Here is a 14,949-nt window from a genome sequence, read left to right on the forward strand (position 1 = left end):
TCATCTATGTTGTTTGTTTGCGTGAGGGCTCAAAGTGCCACCCATATGATACACATACTGGATGAACTTACAAAATCTTCACTAGAACTAATAGTTGAATTAAAGTGCTTTGTTAAGTCTGAGAAAATAACCTTGGTGATTCTGGGTTATCATCAGGGTTTTCTCAGCTTGGGCTCAGAGACTATGTGGGTATTGACCAGGCACAAATGGTCTAACAGAGGACATTATTTTGTTGCATTATGAGAACTGCAGTATCCAGTGTTTTTGAAGGCTGACCCATAGTAGTGGCTAATATCAGGACACACTGGCATCTACTTTGATTTTGACCAGTGTTCTTTTGATCTGACTTTTGTAAGTGCTCCAACAATATTTCTATGCCCCATAAACAGTATCCAGTGGTGGAGTCTAACTAAATACATTTACTCAAGTACTGCACTTAAGTACAATTTTGAAGTAGTTCAATAGAGTGTTTCATTTAATGGTACTTTATACTTCTACTCTACTACATTAGAGTAGAGTCTTTGTCAACAATTCTAACTTCTCCTATGAAGACATATTTTATATTATTACAGCTGTGTTTTATTGTATTGTCATTCACTGTCTGTTTAGACAGCAGCCCCTATTCATGTTTGTCTACAGGAGTTATAGTTCTTAACAAATGCATTAATAAACACTTACATCTGATTACAGCTACATTATATCCAGGACTTCACAAAGATGATGTAAAAAAACAAAACATTTTTATAAGAGAAATACAGTTATCATTCCCCCTGTGACTCAGGGGATGGGAACCAGTCTTGTAGAAGAGATGATGTGTCCAGACAGCAGGACGAGATCGCCTCATATTTCAGCTGAACTGAACTAGATTCATCAGTGAGATGAATTAGAGGGAGAAGTGCTCTGTCTGCAGTATTTGTGTCATAATTGGGGTTTAGATTGTTTACAAAACAGGCAGCAAATAATAACTGGGTCAGTCAATCTGGACAAACAACTTTATTTCTGGTAATGCATCTATACACTGTACATTCAGTCACTGTAGTATATAAGCATAGCTATTTTCAAACATAATCTCATAAAGTCCTTTACTTTACAATATAGTCCGTGTCGTGAGAGAAAGGGGAGGGTGTTGTTGGAAAGAGAGATGAGGAAAAAGGCGTGAAAAGATGAGGGAAACAAGGGAGATAGATGAATAAGCCAAGCTTTTTTTTCATACTGTATATGTGGTATTAATAAATGGGAAAGCTTACATTTACCTCTTACATAAAAATATTTCTAGAATTGTAAGGTTTATATAGTATTAGCAGCAGCACAGGGCTAAAAAGATACATGAGGGTTAGGGGGAAACAATCTGCAAGGTGGCATAACCGTGTGTGTATCTGTGTGTGTGTATGTGTGCGTGTGTGGTGTGTATGTGTGTGTGTGTGTGTGTGTGTGTCTGTGTGACCCATACTTTAGGTCTGCTATCTGATACTGAACATACTGTTAAAAATATATATGAACTGGTGAAAAAAGTCATTCAATATAAAGACTCTACAGTAAAAAAAAAAAAAAAAAAAAAAAAAAAAAAGAAAGAAAGAAATGGATTAACATGTTTATGTAGGGAATATTCTCTTACGCACTGCATTAACTGTTTTTGAAACATCTCAGTTAAAACACAAATTCCAAAAAAACAAAACAGAAAACAAAAACAAGACAGCTATTGTAAGAAAAGATTTCTTTTTGAAAAAGGAAACACCATGTACATATATTATACAATATCGTAAATGAAAAAAATATTTACATTTGAAAATTCTTATTCAAATCTTCACACTGGCTAGTATTTGTCTATTAATATGGACTGTTATTGCTGCTTTACTGTCCATTATTTAGCAAAATGATTCTCCTTTAGAAAACAAGACATTGTTAAACTGCTTTTTTCTTTTTGCGTGGGAGAGTGAAGAGCCAATGTCATTATTGTCTCCCTTCTTTTGTAGAAAACCATGAGTAAAGTAAACTACACATAGGCTATCAACTCTTTTGAGTGTAAAAACAACTACAAAATGTACCAATTTTAGGTCTGCCAAAGTCACAGACGCAGTGTCTTTCTCTGAGTAACATCAGTAATCTTGGATAAGAAACGGGCGTTTTCAACATAATGCCCTCTTTATTATCCTCGACATGTCCGCCTCAGGACAAGTCAGCAAACCGGGAATAAACAGTTAAGTCTTTATGTACACCCCAAAGTAACAATTCACCGAAGCAAGTGGCTTTTCAAGATCTTCTATAAAAATTGTTTGAACATGCATATCATTGATTTCAAAAGAAGAAAAAAAGCACTCATTCAGAAAAAAAGCCTGAAGCATCTAGCATTTGTTCAATTGTTCTCTGCTTTGAAAAAGAAAAAAAAAGTTTGTAAACTGCTTGGTTTTAGGAACACTGATAAAAAGAGCTGCTGAGCATGGGACCAGGGGTCATTTAATTTGAAACCTGCAAACAGGAAGTTGATGAGAGGCCCCGCCCCAACAGCTTCATCATCAGTTTTCCTACTCTGGAAACCTTTTGCCCACATTCAGGCACTTGAGGTTGTCCAGCATTGCATTTAATTTTTTTTCTTCTTTTTTTTGTTGTCTTTTGTTTTTTGCAAGTGTGAAGTTTTTCTCTTAAGAACAATATATGATTTGTTGCTTTTTTTAGTTACTTCTTCCTCTTCTAAATAAGACAAATTGCTTTATGTTGCATAACACAATAAAACCCTTACATGTACAGTATCAATGCCCAATAACTGACTATATGTATGGCAAACTTTCTCAAATTTCATGCATAAAGAAAATATGAGTTTTCTATTGAAAAAAAGTGAACATAACAGACAAGCAATAAAATATCTCCACGTTTAAAAACAACATCAACAACCAAAGAAAAATTAGCATTAACACAATGTACATTCTGATTGCATTGTACCCACTGAGCGGCAGATTCATGGCCTCTGCCTTCTGAATAAAATGATTTTTTGTGACCTTTTGTTCAGGCTCCTGTAAAAATTCACCTGGATGACGTACAGTATGTTGTTAACAAAGTTTTGTCAAATTTGTTTTAACCGGGTGCTGAAGCAACATTTGTGTCATTATATTACAAAAAACGTGAGTGTGTTTCCAAAAACCTTTTGACAATCCCAGACTGTATCAGCAAGCAACAGGTAGAGCCTTTTTTCTTTCCATTTATTTACAATACTTTGCCTGATAAAAACAGAGCAACAGTATTTACTTGAGATACATATATTCAACAAAATGCTTACTGGATTTATATTTAGCAGTCATGTATAAGATGATGTTTTCAAAGTAAGGTTGAAGACAATAGTGGGAGTACAATGCTTTATAACAGTATTTTTGTTATGACAAAGTGCGATTCATTATTGTAAAGTAAAAAAAAAAAGACAACATATATTTATATTTACATACCTTAATTTAATTAAAATGAACATTTTGTGGTTCTTGCCAAGGGTGCCCCACCCAGTCCACTATGATTTCATAGATGATGTTCTGGTATCAACTGGAGTAAAAACATGCAGGCTCTCATCACTCAAATGTTACAAGACAAGAAAACAGAGCCACACACACATGTGGAGGATTTTATCTTTAGAAGATAAGGAGATCCGGGTTTTGACCCAAATTCTTAAAAACACATATGGCAGCCCGTGTGTGCGACTTAGAGGGAGCAACACTGAGATGGAGACTGTTGGATATTGGTATTGATCATCCAAAACAAGTGCTCACTATAAAGGTGCCATTAACACAGCATGTTTTTATTTCCAATGACCCACAGTTTGATGCAAAGAGAGAAAAATATTGACCCCGATGTAAGCCTGCCCCCTGCTCACAGAAATACATGATTTTTATAAAACAAAAACAGGAGGGAAAGATGGGTCACTTAAACTTCCAACTCAATGCTTTTCCCCTCAGTGGACTTTGATATTTTCCTGAAAAACCGACAAAACCACGGTGGCACTGTGGAAAGTTCATTTGCTTGTTTTGTTCATCTTCTAATTTATTTGTATCTTTTACATTTTAAAACTCCAAGAGCACAGAGAGACAAAGAAACTGTCTTTTTTTTTTTTTTTTTTACATATCACCATGTAGTCTCTTAAATAGCTTATAATGTCTCATCCTTCGTCATGGCGAGGGACGGTGGTGGAGACTTTTTCGGGAACTGTGGGTTAAATGTGAGCCATGCCCTCCTGACTGCACCACTGCACCACCTCTCAACAGCTATATAACTCCAATATAATATGATCATCTTTAAGCATTTATTATCACAGACTGTCCAAAAGTCTCACTTCATTTTCTTGTCAGAGAAAACACAGGCACAACCACATTTTGTGCTATACATCTGTTTTTCTTTCATTCTTGTGGTCCAGTTTTAAGGTCTGTGAGTTTGGAAGGTGCGAGTCAGTGCTTGATTTAGAAACACACGCTTCCTTGTTGCAGAATTGTACTATACTGTCAGTCATGCTCCAAGGAAGCCACTCACTTGACTGTTCATGGGCATGGCTGAGGACACAGGTCCTCATTTCTTTTCTCTGTCTCTGGTCAGAGGTTAAAAGTCTTTCAATTTTTGTGTTGGAGGGGGAGCGTGATGCACAGTGGTGTGATGTGGCCGACCCAGGGCTCCTGGGTATGGTTATGGTCCAAGTTGGGCAGGTGATACTGGGGATCATGACGACGGGGTGAATGGTTAGGCAGTGAGTTTGGCTGCTGGGTTAGTTGTCAGCTGGCATGTCCTTGGGCGTCCCGTCCTTGTCACTGGATTTGGGCCAGAGTTGCTGCTGCAGCTCCTTCACCACCCTCTCCAGGTGTTCCCTGGCCTCCCGCTCTTGCAGCAGGTCCAGCTCGGAGCTGCTCACGGTCAGCTTCAGCGTGCTGCAGCTTCATCTGGAGGTCCTCGATCTGGAAAACACATGGCAGGAAACAGCTGAAACCATGCAACGGAACAGATCTGACTCCAGGATAGCTTGGAGACCAGACCACTGACCCTTTTCTTGACAACTGACTTACATAGACTGCTTATGGAACCATAAACGGCAAATCATTTTCAGTGCAAAAGAACAGTTGCAAACAAGTGATAAGTCAAGTGTCTGATGCTCACTGCTGCATAGGACCTTTAAATCTTCTTGCAGTCGAATACGGAGTCAACTTTCCAGTCCTATTTTGATTCTGTGCATGTCCAAATGCGTCATCAAATTGGTCGTGTTGCTATTACATTGTGCATCAATCTAAAATGGAGCCACACTTTTGACCTCGGTGGCATTTTTTTAACCGCTTCGACACACACACACACACACACACACACACACACACACACACACACACACACACACACACTGTGGTTCACAACACAGATACACGTGAACCCCGCCCGTGGGCGTTACCATGTAAGTATTTTTCCTGCATGCCTCTACCACGAGTAACGTTACAGCCAATCACCAGCAGCATTATCAGATCTTGATCATGTGATTATCTCCTAGGTACCAAAACTTGGCACCAAAAGACAAGGCATCTTTTTTATACTGGGTAGTATCAAAGCATTTCGGTCAGTTCAGAACCCAGCCCTAAATATTTGTACAGCCAACTATCCCATCGTATATGCCTTTCTTTATATTTGATGCGACGTCTGCACCAGGGCAAGTAAATACTATCCTGCTGCAACAATAAGTCTAATTCCTCTATACCCTAGTGGTGCAGTAGTCTAGAGAGTCTCTTTGTCAGGTTTCCAAACCATTTGGGCTTAAAACCACTATCTAACATTTCAAGCGACAGGGATACATTATAACATTTCTGTAAAGTCAGTTTTGGAATTTGAAATGATCAAATTCTTTACCATTAGGCAGATGGCCAGCCACCCTGAGTCCGGTTCTGCTCGAGGTTTCTGCCTCTTAAACAGTCTAGACCTGCTCTATATGTACAGTGCTTTGAGATCACTTCTGCTGTGAACTGGCGCTATATAAATAAAAACTGACTTGACATTAGTCCATGTAGAAATCTCCATGGCAAAAACTCCAGGGCAACAATAAAACCCAGCGATCGGTTTATTCCTTTGTGATGAATATGAATGTAACTGTGTGATCAGAATTTAATCGCTCAACTATTGTCTTAGTCCAGACAAAGGTCAAAAATTGCAGTCTCGAGGATGAAAATGTAGTTTCTGCAGGGAAATCATCAATCAGGATATGTCCAGATGGATAATTTTGCTGCACTCAAATCCATATTTTGAGCAAATTTACTTCATTTATGTCAACACAGTATAACTTCTTTCAGAAATGCAGTCATGGAACAACGTTTCTAGATGTTAGTTTGTATTTTTGAGGCACATTAACAGTATCTGGTATCAAGTTGACATCTTGAAACAGCTGGCCTTTTTTAGAAAAATGATTTTTGAGAGTGTAATGATAATACTGGGAGCCATTTTTCCTGTCCCAGGCCCAAGCTGCAGCAACATAAATGTCTTGACACATCTTGTCTTAATGACAGATTTCCAAGGATGACTGCAGTCTCTACAGGGAGGCACACAGATGCAGCTGGAGAGCATAACCTCCCTCTTGTTTTGTCTAATCTGCATTTCCCATGGTGCCTGAGGGAAGTCGACATCGCTTCCTGTTTCCTTTCGGTGGGGGTCTTATCAAATGTCTGCGCACTTGGAACTACACCCATTTATTTTTGACTGGGGAAGAGGAAATGTGTTTTTTTCTTGCTTTCTCCTCTGCTGACCTTCAGAGTATCTGAGCGAGTCAAATACTGAAACACTGCAATTACTCTGAGTGTGTTGACTAGACTTTCTACCATCATATTTGAATACATTGAACTGTTAGTGTCTGCCTACATGCATGGCCCTGTTTGTCTTCCCATGCCTCATGTTTCTCAAATGTATTATCATGTGTATTATGTGTGTGACTAATTGACATATTCTTAAAACCAAGCTTAAATCCTTCACAAGCAACACTGACATTCTCACTAACTGACCTGTGCTGAGTATTTTGCGCGAAGACGTCCGGCCTCGCAGCCTTTGTCACAGACCCTCAGCTGTCGGGCCTGCTCCAGCTCCCGCTTCAGACGGATCCGTGACTCATTGGCTTCCTTCATCTTCTTCTCACTCTCGGCTCGCAGGCGCTCAATTTCCTTCCTCAGGTTTCGCTTTGCCTCAGTCGCCTCCCGTAGCTTCTCCTTCTTAGCCACCCGCAAAAATTCCAACTCCTTGGAAGACACAATTGTACACATTTATCTGTCTATCTGGGGTCTACGCTATTCATAATTAATCACTTAATTATCTTTTTCTAAATATAACTTGAATGTATCATTGAGAAAATTGAGTGATCCACAGTGCTTATGCAACCATTTTGACTGCCAGTGACAGATATATGTCACATGGCTGTTTTATTTTCTTTCTTGTCTTTGAGCTGTTGACACCCAAGATCAGTGACTTGTTACAGAAGGCTGCAGTGTTCATGTCAGTGTTTACATTGAGCCAAGTCAGGGGTTAGGGTAATGATTGAGCTTCCTTCCTCGGAATCATTGAAGAGTGTGTGTATGTGTGTGGGTGTGTGGGTGTGTGTGTGTGTGCGCGCGTGTGTGTTCTGGTAACACGCCCATAGTCTTCTCATGGGAACCTAGCAGTTGAGACAAACATGTCTGTCATCAAGCTTTGTTAGTTCCCACAAAAAGAGTGAAAAGAAACAGTCCCAATCACACCCTTTACTCTGCAGAAGCTTTACATAAGAACTCTTTGAATACCATCAGGGTTAGTTCAACTAAACACAGCATGAATTATACCAGTAGGTTGTTTTAAAGACCACTGTTCATTTAGCTTGTAGGTTGGCCTGACCTGCCTCTCTACAGATCCTCTCAACACTGATGGAAAGTGAAAGTGGAATGCTGTCGCGCTGGACTCCCTTTTCTTTGCTCAGGATGCATTTTTTTGTTGCTCACCCACACAGACTCCTTCGTCGGCATTTTCTTGTTCTCAGTCCAAGACCAAAAATAAAAATGGAAGTCTGGCCTTTCCCTCTGCAGCAACATCCGCCGTCATTGTTATCACATGCCAACTCATGCTAAGCTTTGCGGACAGTGATAATGACTCTGAATCCACTTCTGCATTTTTATGCCTCAACTCAAGTAATTTCCTCAGTGTGCCAACTTTTTTTTAAAAAGTTGGGGTGAGCTGATGTATTGTATGAGTTGTTATGTGCAGCTAGTGCTGGGAAATCCCATTCTCTCAGCCAGCAGCGACACACATTGTGGCGTGTTCCCTAAATTCTAATTATATAATATGTAAATATAGCATGTGTGAGAATAGACACATTTGATCACCAGGGCTGTAGATATGAATACAGATGGCTATATATAATATCAGGCTGGCACTATGGGCAACATCTGAAACATATTCATAAGTCACTGTTTGTATGATTCTCCATGTGTGCTGTTCAATTATTTGCCAAATAGACAATCACAGTGTCTATTTAGAGTTACACTGACATTACAAATACCATTCAAATCCCTTAAACTGTCAGAGCTGTTTTAAAGCTACAATTCTTAAGTTTTTTCCCCAAGAGCTGAGTCCTTCCGACACAATCTTACAAGTTTTAAAGACATAGTCTTAAAAAGTTGTAAAGAACATTTTCCCATTCAAATCTCAAGTCAAGGTCAGGTTTGTGACTTAGCGTGAGTGTCTGTCTTCTGACCTTGTCAGATCAGCTCTGTGTTTTGGCTTTGGAGTTGTTGAATGGTGTATTTTTTTCCTCCTTAATGGAGCTAACCAAGCAGTTTTCCCTCTGCTTCCTGTCTTTGTGCAAAGCTGGACTCAACACATCTGGGACCTGGGTCTGTATTTAATGCACACATGCGAAACCAATGTTCTCATTTGACATGAAGAAAGACGATGGACAAGCCTATCTTTGACATATGATACTATTCTTACGATCATATGAATGGAACTCTACCTGCTGGAGGCTGCGTTTGGCCTGCAGGGCTGATCCCAGCTTCTCCTCCTGCTTCACCCTCATCTTAACAATCTCATGCAGAAATTTTTCCTTTGACTCTTTGGAGTCGAGTCCGCTGTCCAGCGCCTGCCTCAGGCTCTCCAGCTCAGACTCCAGCCCCAGCTCTGGAGGGGTCACGGGGGCAGCGATGGATGCAGTGGGTGTGGCTGCAGGGGCAGTGCCCTCAGCCGACGTGACAGTGCAGATGGGCCCTTGGGCGCATGGCGAGCTCAAGTCCTTGGCTGAGCTGCTAGACGAGGTGAAAGATGGTGACGACAGGGAGGACAAGGAGGAAGTGACTGTTGGGAGAGACCAGAGATGAGAGAGAGGGAGAGGTTTGTGCCTCAGATCAGGACTGAATTTAGCTAGCCAGTCGAGACTCGTAACAAACTATTTTTACACATTTTTTACACAAGTTTTTTTTTTTTTTTTTACTTACACTCATCACGGCTCTCTACTTCAATCTCCACCTCAGAGTCTTTGTCATCCTGAGGTGGTGGTGGCTTGCTGGCAGTGAAGGACGGAGGGCAGGGGGCCTCTGGTGGTGGTGGTGGGAGCTCCCCTGTGGCTCTTCTCTTGCGAGGCCTGGAGTTGGCTCCTTCACCTGGAGGTTCCCCTCCACTTGGATGAGAGGTGCTGGGTACTGATGGGGACATGGGACCCACCTTCCCCAGGGGCAGTGGTGTGAGGGCAACATTGGGGGCCACACCGTTCTCCAGACTCTTGTAGTTGTAGAAGCTAAGAGGAAACCAGATAATTCAATTGCGTGAATAACCCAATTCAAGATTACTTTATGAACACGAGCTGAACTCTGCATGCAAGTAAACACAGTCAGAACCATATTGTATGGTCTGATTTGGAAAACCTTAGCCAACCAGGGTAGAGAAACATTCAAATAAAGTGCTTGCAGTTCTTTCCTCCCACTTCATGAGAAACTGGGCCAGATCAACTGTGATATGGTGCAGCCTGCACTGGCAGCACCGTGGCAAGTGGGTGCCCACATTATGAGTGTGTGTGTCAAATGTGTGTGAATGGTGGAGTGTGGGAGGCTGTGGTACAGTCAGACTTGACCTCTGTGACTCCAGCCTACCCAGACAAGTGAGAGAGCGTGCTGGGAGCTCATCAGCTCCAGCTAAACAAAATGGCTATCATCTCTTCCAGGAAAAAGCTTCTCTTCCAGATATTAATGTCTTCTGAAGTCAGCTGGGTGATGTTATGTGAGAGTATCCTCCTGGTTGTCCTATGCTGTGATGGGCTCACCTGTCTCTCAGCAGGGCCAGGGGGTGACTGGAGGGCTCCTTATCACCAGCAGAAATGTGGGGGGACCAGGGTCTGAAAGCTGACGGCCTTTGCCTGGGCTGAATGCAGTTAAGCCCCTGAAAAAACAACAGAGATAATATTTAAAAGCACAAGCAATAAATGATGTCAAATTATGTTACCAGAGTCTACATACTACCTTATTTTGGGAAACATGTTCTAAAAATTCATTTTTCATTTCCAATGACAGAGGACAAATTTCCCAAATCTATCTAAATGCAAACAACTGTGAAAAGTAATTTCAAATTAAAACACAGTCTAAAATTGGAAAACATTCTGATTTAAATCAGGGAACTATTTGATCAGAGTGAGCAAGATTATGAATCTAATGAGGTATTTCTGGGCTGCTACTTGTTGAGATAATTATTATTGTCATTACTATTATTTTCTATCCTTATTACAGTTATCTGTATTATCAATCTATTATCTATCTTCTTCTATCATAATTTTTGTACTTGTTGAATTTCAGTGTAAAATTGTAGATCCACAAAGAAGTTCAGTTTGACAGTGAAGCACACAACAGTGATGATCACTGTAGATGTTTCCTCATGAAGTCTGATGTGTCTTTGACCTTGGGAAGGGTCCAGACAGGTGGAAGTTATAGAGTACAGTAAATCCTTGCAGTTCTTTTCATGAAGACAAGTCCATTGATTAAAGGGGTGTCAATGGGCCTGTCATCATAAGTGATCATGCTATGTTTGATGTGTTATGTGACTGGAGAAGGGTCGGTATGAAGATTAATTATTGGAGACAGCATGGTAGATTTTTTTTGGGAATTATCGACCTTCACAGGCGACATCCATCATTATATTGTGGTTATATTTTGTTACACTGCTCTCTCAGTAAGTGAATCCATGGGGCTCGTGGCATCTACAGTTTCTTCCTCTTAGCACAGCTTGCCAAATCTAAATTTAAGCACTACCCTCATCTGAAAACTTCTGTATAATATTACATGACATCTCATCTCATGCACCATACATCATTATCATCATCAACATCTCCTTTCTGAGCTTAGCAACACCAACCTTACTGGACGCCGACAGGGATTGTAGCCAGTCGTGCTGCTTCTCTTTGTCGGCCAGCGGAGATTGCGATGGGTAATCTTCATGTTTGGACCTTTTAATCGGGATGGGATCAGATGTCTGGAAGGAAAGAGGGATATTTGTTTTAAGTTTTAAAATGCAGGACACCTTATACAAGTGGTTGTATTTTGCTCAGGGAAAATTCTGAAATTTCCAATCAAAACCAAATCTTTACAACATCAAACAACTTTGAGTGTTTAAACACATCCAGGTCAATTATTTTTCCCATGTGATATGAATGCACCACAGGTCACACACCTGGCAGCCAGCTAAGGACACTCGAATGTCAGTGAACTGAAAATGCACACAATAGTGTCAGACAGACCAATGGCTGTGTGTGCATGTGGGCGTGTGTGTGTGTGTCTGTATGTGTGTGCGTACGGATGCCTGATTGGGGAGTGCCAGCAGAGGTGTCTGATAGCTGGAAGTGTGAGTGTGTTTAAATTTAGGTGTGGTGTTGACTTTGCGTGTCTTTCTGTGGCTCGGGAAGTTGCTTCAGGGTTACTAAGTTGCACTTGTACGAACACACACACACACACACACACACACACACACGCACAATTGTGTTTGCTCATGGGCAGCCAAGAGAGGAGGCAAGAGGTGACTAGGGCAGTGTGTGTCTGTGTGTGTTTTGTGTGTGTGTGTATCTGTCTGTCAGACACAGATACGCCCATACATACAGACAAGTAGGGGTTTGTTTCTCTTTCCCCCATTAGGCTGGCTTTGTGGCTATGACCTCAGCCTCTCCAAGCTGTGGCTGTCACTAGCTGCCACACACACACACACACACACACACACACACACACACACACACACACACACACACAGCAATTGCGATGCATATGTGCAGCTTTCCACAGAATCCAAATGTAACACTTTTTCTTTTTTACAGACTGTTTTTAATGCTACCTGGAATCTAGTTCAAAATACCTCTCCATCTTTCAGACTTTATAATTTTACAGATACACTGTTTAAAAGGCTTATACCTCAGATGTTAATCTTGTAAGTTATATAAAAAACACATGTTGAAATAAATCTTTTTCAATTGTTACTTGTGATTAGGTACTACTGAAGAGCAATAAAATGTGTGGAGGAAAGCTACATGATTCTTTACTGACTACTGAAATGAAGTGTAACTTCTTCCTACAGCTGTCAGTGTTTAGTTCTGGGATTATCATACATGTTTAATGTTCTTCACTCTTTCTCACTGTTTAGAGGTCCTGTGTTGGAGTGGAGGTCACACATGCAATGCAGATCTGGAGGGGATATATTCACTCATATTCTCTCGCTCATACAGCTCGCTCTCTTTCTCTGCTTCACTCTGAGTTGCTCTCTCACTCTCATGTTCTCTTTCTGAGGATCTCCTTCAGGAATCTACTGCGCTCTACCAACAAACTGCTGCAGTGTGCAGGAGTGGGCAGAGCACACTGTCTTACACACATACACACACACACCACCCCCTGCGTGGTGTCAACAGGTGGTCATTTGTAATGGGGTTAGGTACTCCCCCTCTCTCCACCATGTTGGCAGTGTGTCATGCTATGCCACATGTGTGTGTAATCAGAGCTGCTCTCACAGGAAAGTAGCGTGGCTAGACGAACAAATACCGCTGAGGTCTGCCGACGTGACAGCTGTCCTCGGTCCACCTGGCACTGATATACAACTCCATGACTTTCAGTGACTTTTCCTAACAACATCAGAGTGCCTCCATGACCAAAAATGTTCTTTCCTTTCTGGTTTGCTAGGAAAAACTTCATGATGTAAAGGAAAAGGATTTCTTAGGGCTTGTATCTTGGGAAAGCATTTTTGGTTCCTTTAAAGAGGCCCTTCAAATGTGGAAATGACAATTATAGATTTCAAGTTTCAAGATTTTTTTGTGTTGGATAGTGCTGAATCACTTGATGCATATGTCAACACTATAACACACAGACACAAGACAGTGGTGTGCCACTGTGATATGAAGTGACGACCAGTGACAAGTTCAATTTTTCGCCTCATGGTGGTGCTAGATGTAAAGTCAGGAGATCACCAGAGTCACTCAGATTCATCCTCTGGGTACCTTGAAAACCAAATTTCAGAGCAATCCACCCAGCAGTTGCTGGAATGTTTTAGTCTGGGCCAGTGATGGACCAGCCAGCCGACCGAGTGATTGGTTCAAGAAATCACGACCCAAGAAGTTCATTTATCTTCCTTCACTGGCCACAGTGCATACTCACTGTTTTTATCATGACCTTCAGGATTTTTATTTATTCATTTTTTACAAGATAGATTCAAGTAAACAAAAGGTATGCACTACTGATATTTGTTTTTAGTTACATGCATTTTGAAATCCCTTTGTTTGTAATAAGATGTTGTATATAGTAAAGACACAGCATACAATCCAAACAGTACAGTACAGAGGAGCCCTGTCTGTGGTTGGTAGGTTTGTGTGTTATCTAAAGATGAAAAGATATGCCCTATATAACAGGGCAGCAAAGCAGGGCTAGAGGCAAGAGGCTAGTCCCTGCAGTTCAGCGGCTGATCATTCACTCACACACACACAAACACACACACAGAGCGCTGCCTCTGTGTCTGTGCCACGTGCCAGTCCTCATCTCGTGGATTACCAGTTGCCAACGCCGCGGCTCTCCATCAGAGCGAGATCCGGCCCTGGTAATCTTGGACGGAGGAGAGCGTCGGGGGGTCAACAAAATTGGCAGCTGAGCTCTTGGGGCTCAGAGGTGGGGGCGTCAGGGAGGGAGAAATCTGCATGTCTTGATTACTGAACAGTGGGACTGTGAGACATGAAGTAAAGAGACAGCCACGATGGGAATTCCTATTGAAAAAAAGCATCTTGGTCATGTCTGTGGCAGTGGTTCTCATGGGCAAAGGGGCTAGTTTCAGGGGATCATGTGCAAAAATCAGGACTGGTGTAATTTCACCATAATTTGATTCACTTAAAATGATCCCATTAGAGCGTGTGATATCTTCCTATGGTGATCAAATGGTGATCTGTGGCAGAGGGCACATGAAACATGAGAAATCTTCACAGACGCTTTTCATGGAAACTTGACAATACTCTCCTGAAGAGGCTCTGATTTACAGCAGGTCTGCTGCAAATGACAGAGCTTGGCTAACTTCAAAGACACACAAAAAATGTGTGTGTGTGTGTGTGTGTGTGTGTGTGTGTGTGTGTGTGTGTATGTGCATACTCCACACGCTTTGTAGCCCAACCCCTTCATGATCCGGAGTGGATTACACAGCATAGACAGGATGTCACACTTCTAAGATAAGGCTTTCCGATTAGCTGAGGTGTGTGTCAGACGTGCCCAGACTGCACCGTCTATGTACTCAGCTCCCACACCTCACACTGAGAACATGACGCCTCATAATATCTACGCAGTAGCATTACACTGGTGTCTGGGGGATGACATTGGACTTTTATTAAAAGTCAGATATCTTTTTATGATTATCATACATGGTTCCAGTGAAAAGTTGTAGTGCTCTGTCTAAGAGCTAGTTTTTGGCGTGACATTATGGCACAAAATATCAGTACTGGACCTTTGAAGC

At 41.5% G+C, this 14,949-nt stretch overlaps 1 protein-coding gene across 1 annotated transcript in view; it reads right to left on the minus strand.

Moving 5' to 3' along the window:
* Positions 1-977: 977 nt before the first annotated feature.
* Positions 978-14,949, minus strand: part of skia (v-ski avian sarcoma viral oncogene homolog a) — a 73,134-nt gene continuing 59,162 nt past the window's right edge. Inside the window, 7 exon segments of the mRNA XM_018701628.2 lie at positions 978-4,858; positions 4,860-4,919; positions 6,990-7,220; positions 8,963-9,300; positions 9,441-9,739; positions 10,262-10,377; positions 11,344-11,460. Coding sequence (XP_018557144.1) covers positions 4,733-4,858; positions 4,860-4,919; positions 6,990-7,220; positions 8,963-9,300; positions 9,441-9,739; positions 10,262-10,377; positions 11,344-11,460 — 1,287 coding nt within the window. The 3' untranslated portion in view covers positions 978-4,732.

This window comes from Lates calcarifer, linkage group LG6 (assembly GCF_001640805.2).
Source record: "Lates calcarifer isolate ASB-BC8 linkage group LG6, TLL_Latcal_v3, whole genome shotgun sequence".
Taxonomy (NCBI): domain Eukaryota; kingdom Metazoa; phylum Chordata; class Actinopteri; family Centropomidae; genus Lates; species Lates calcarifer.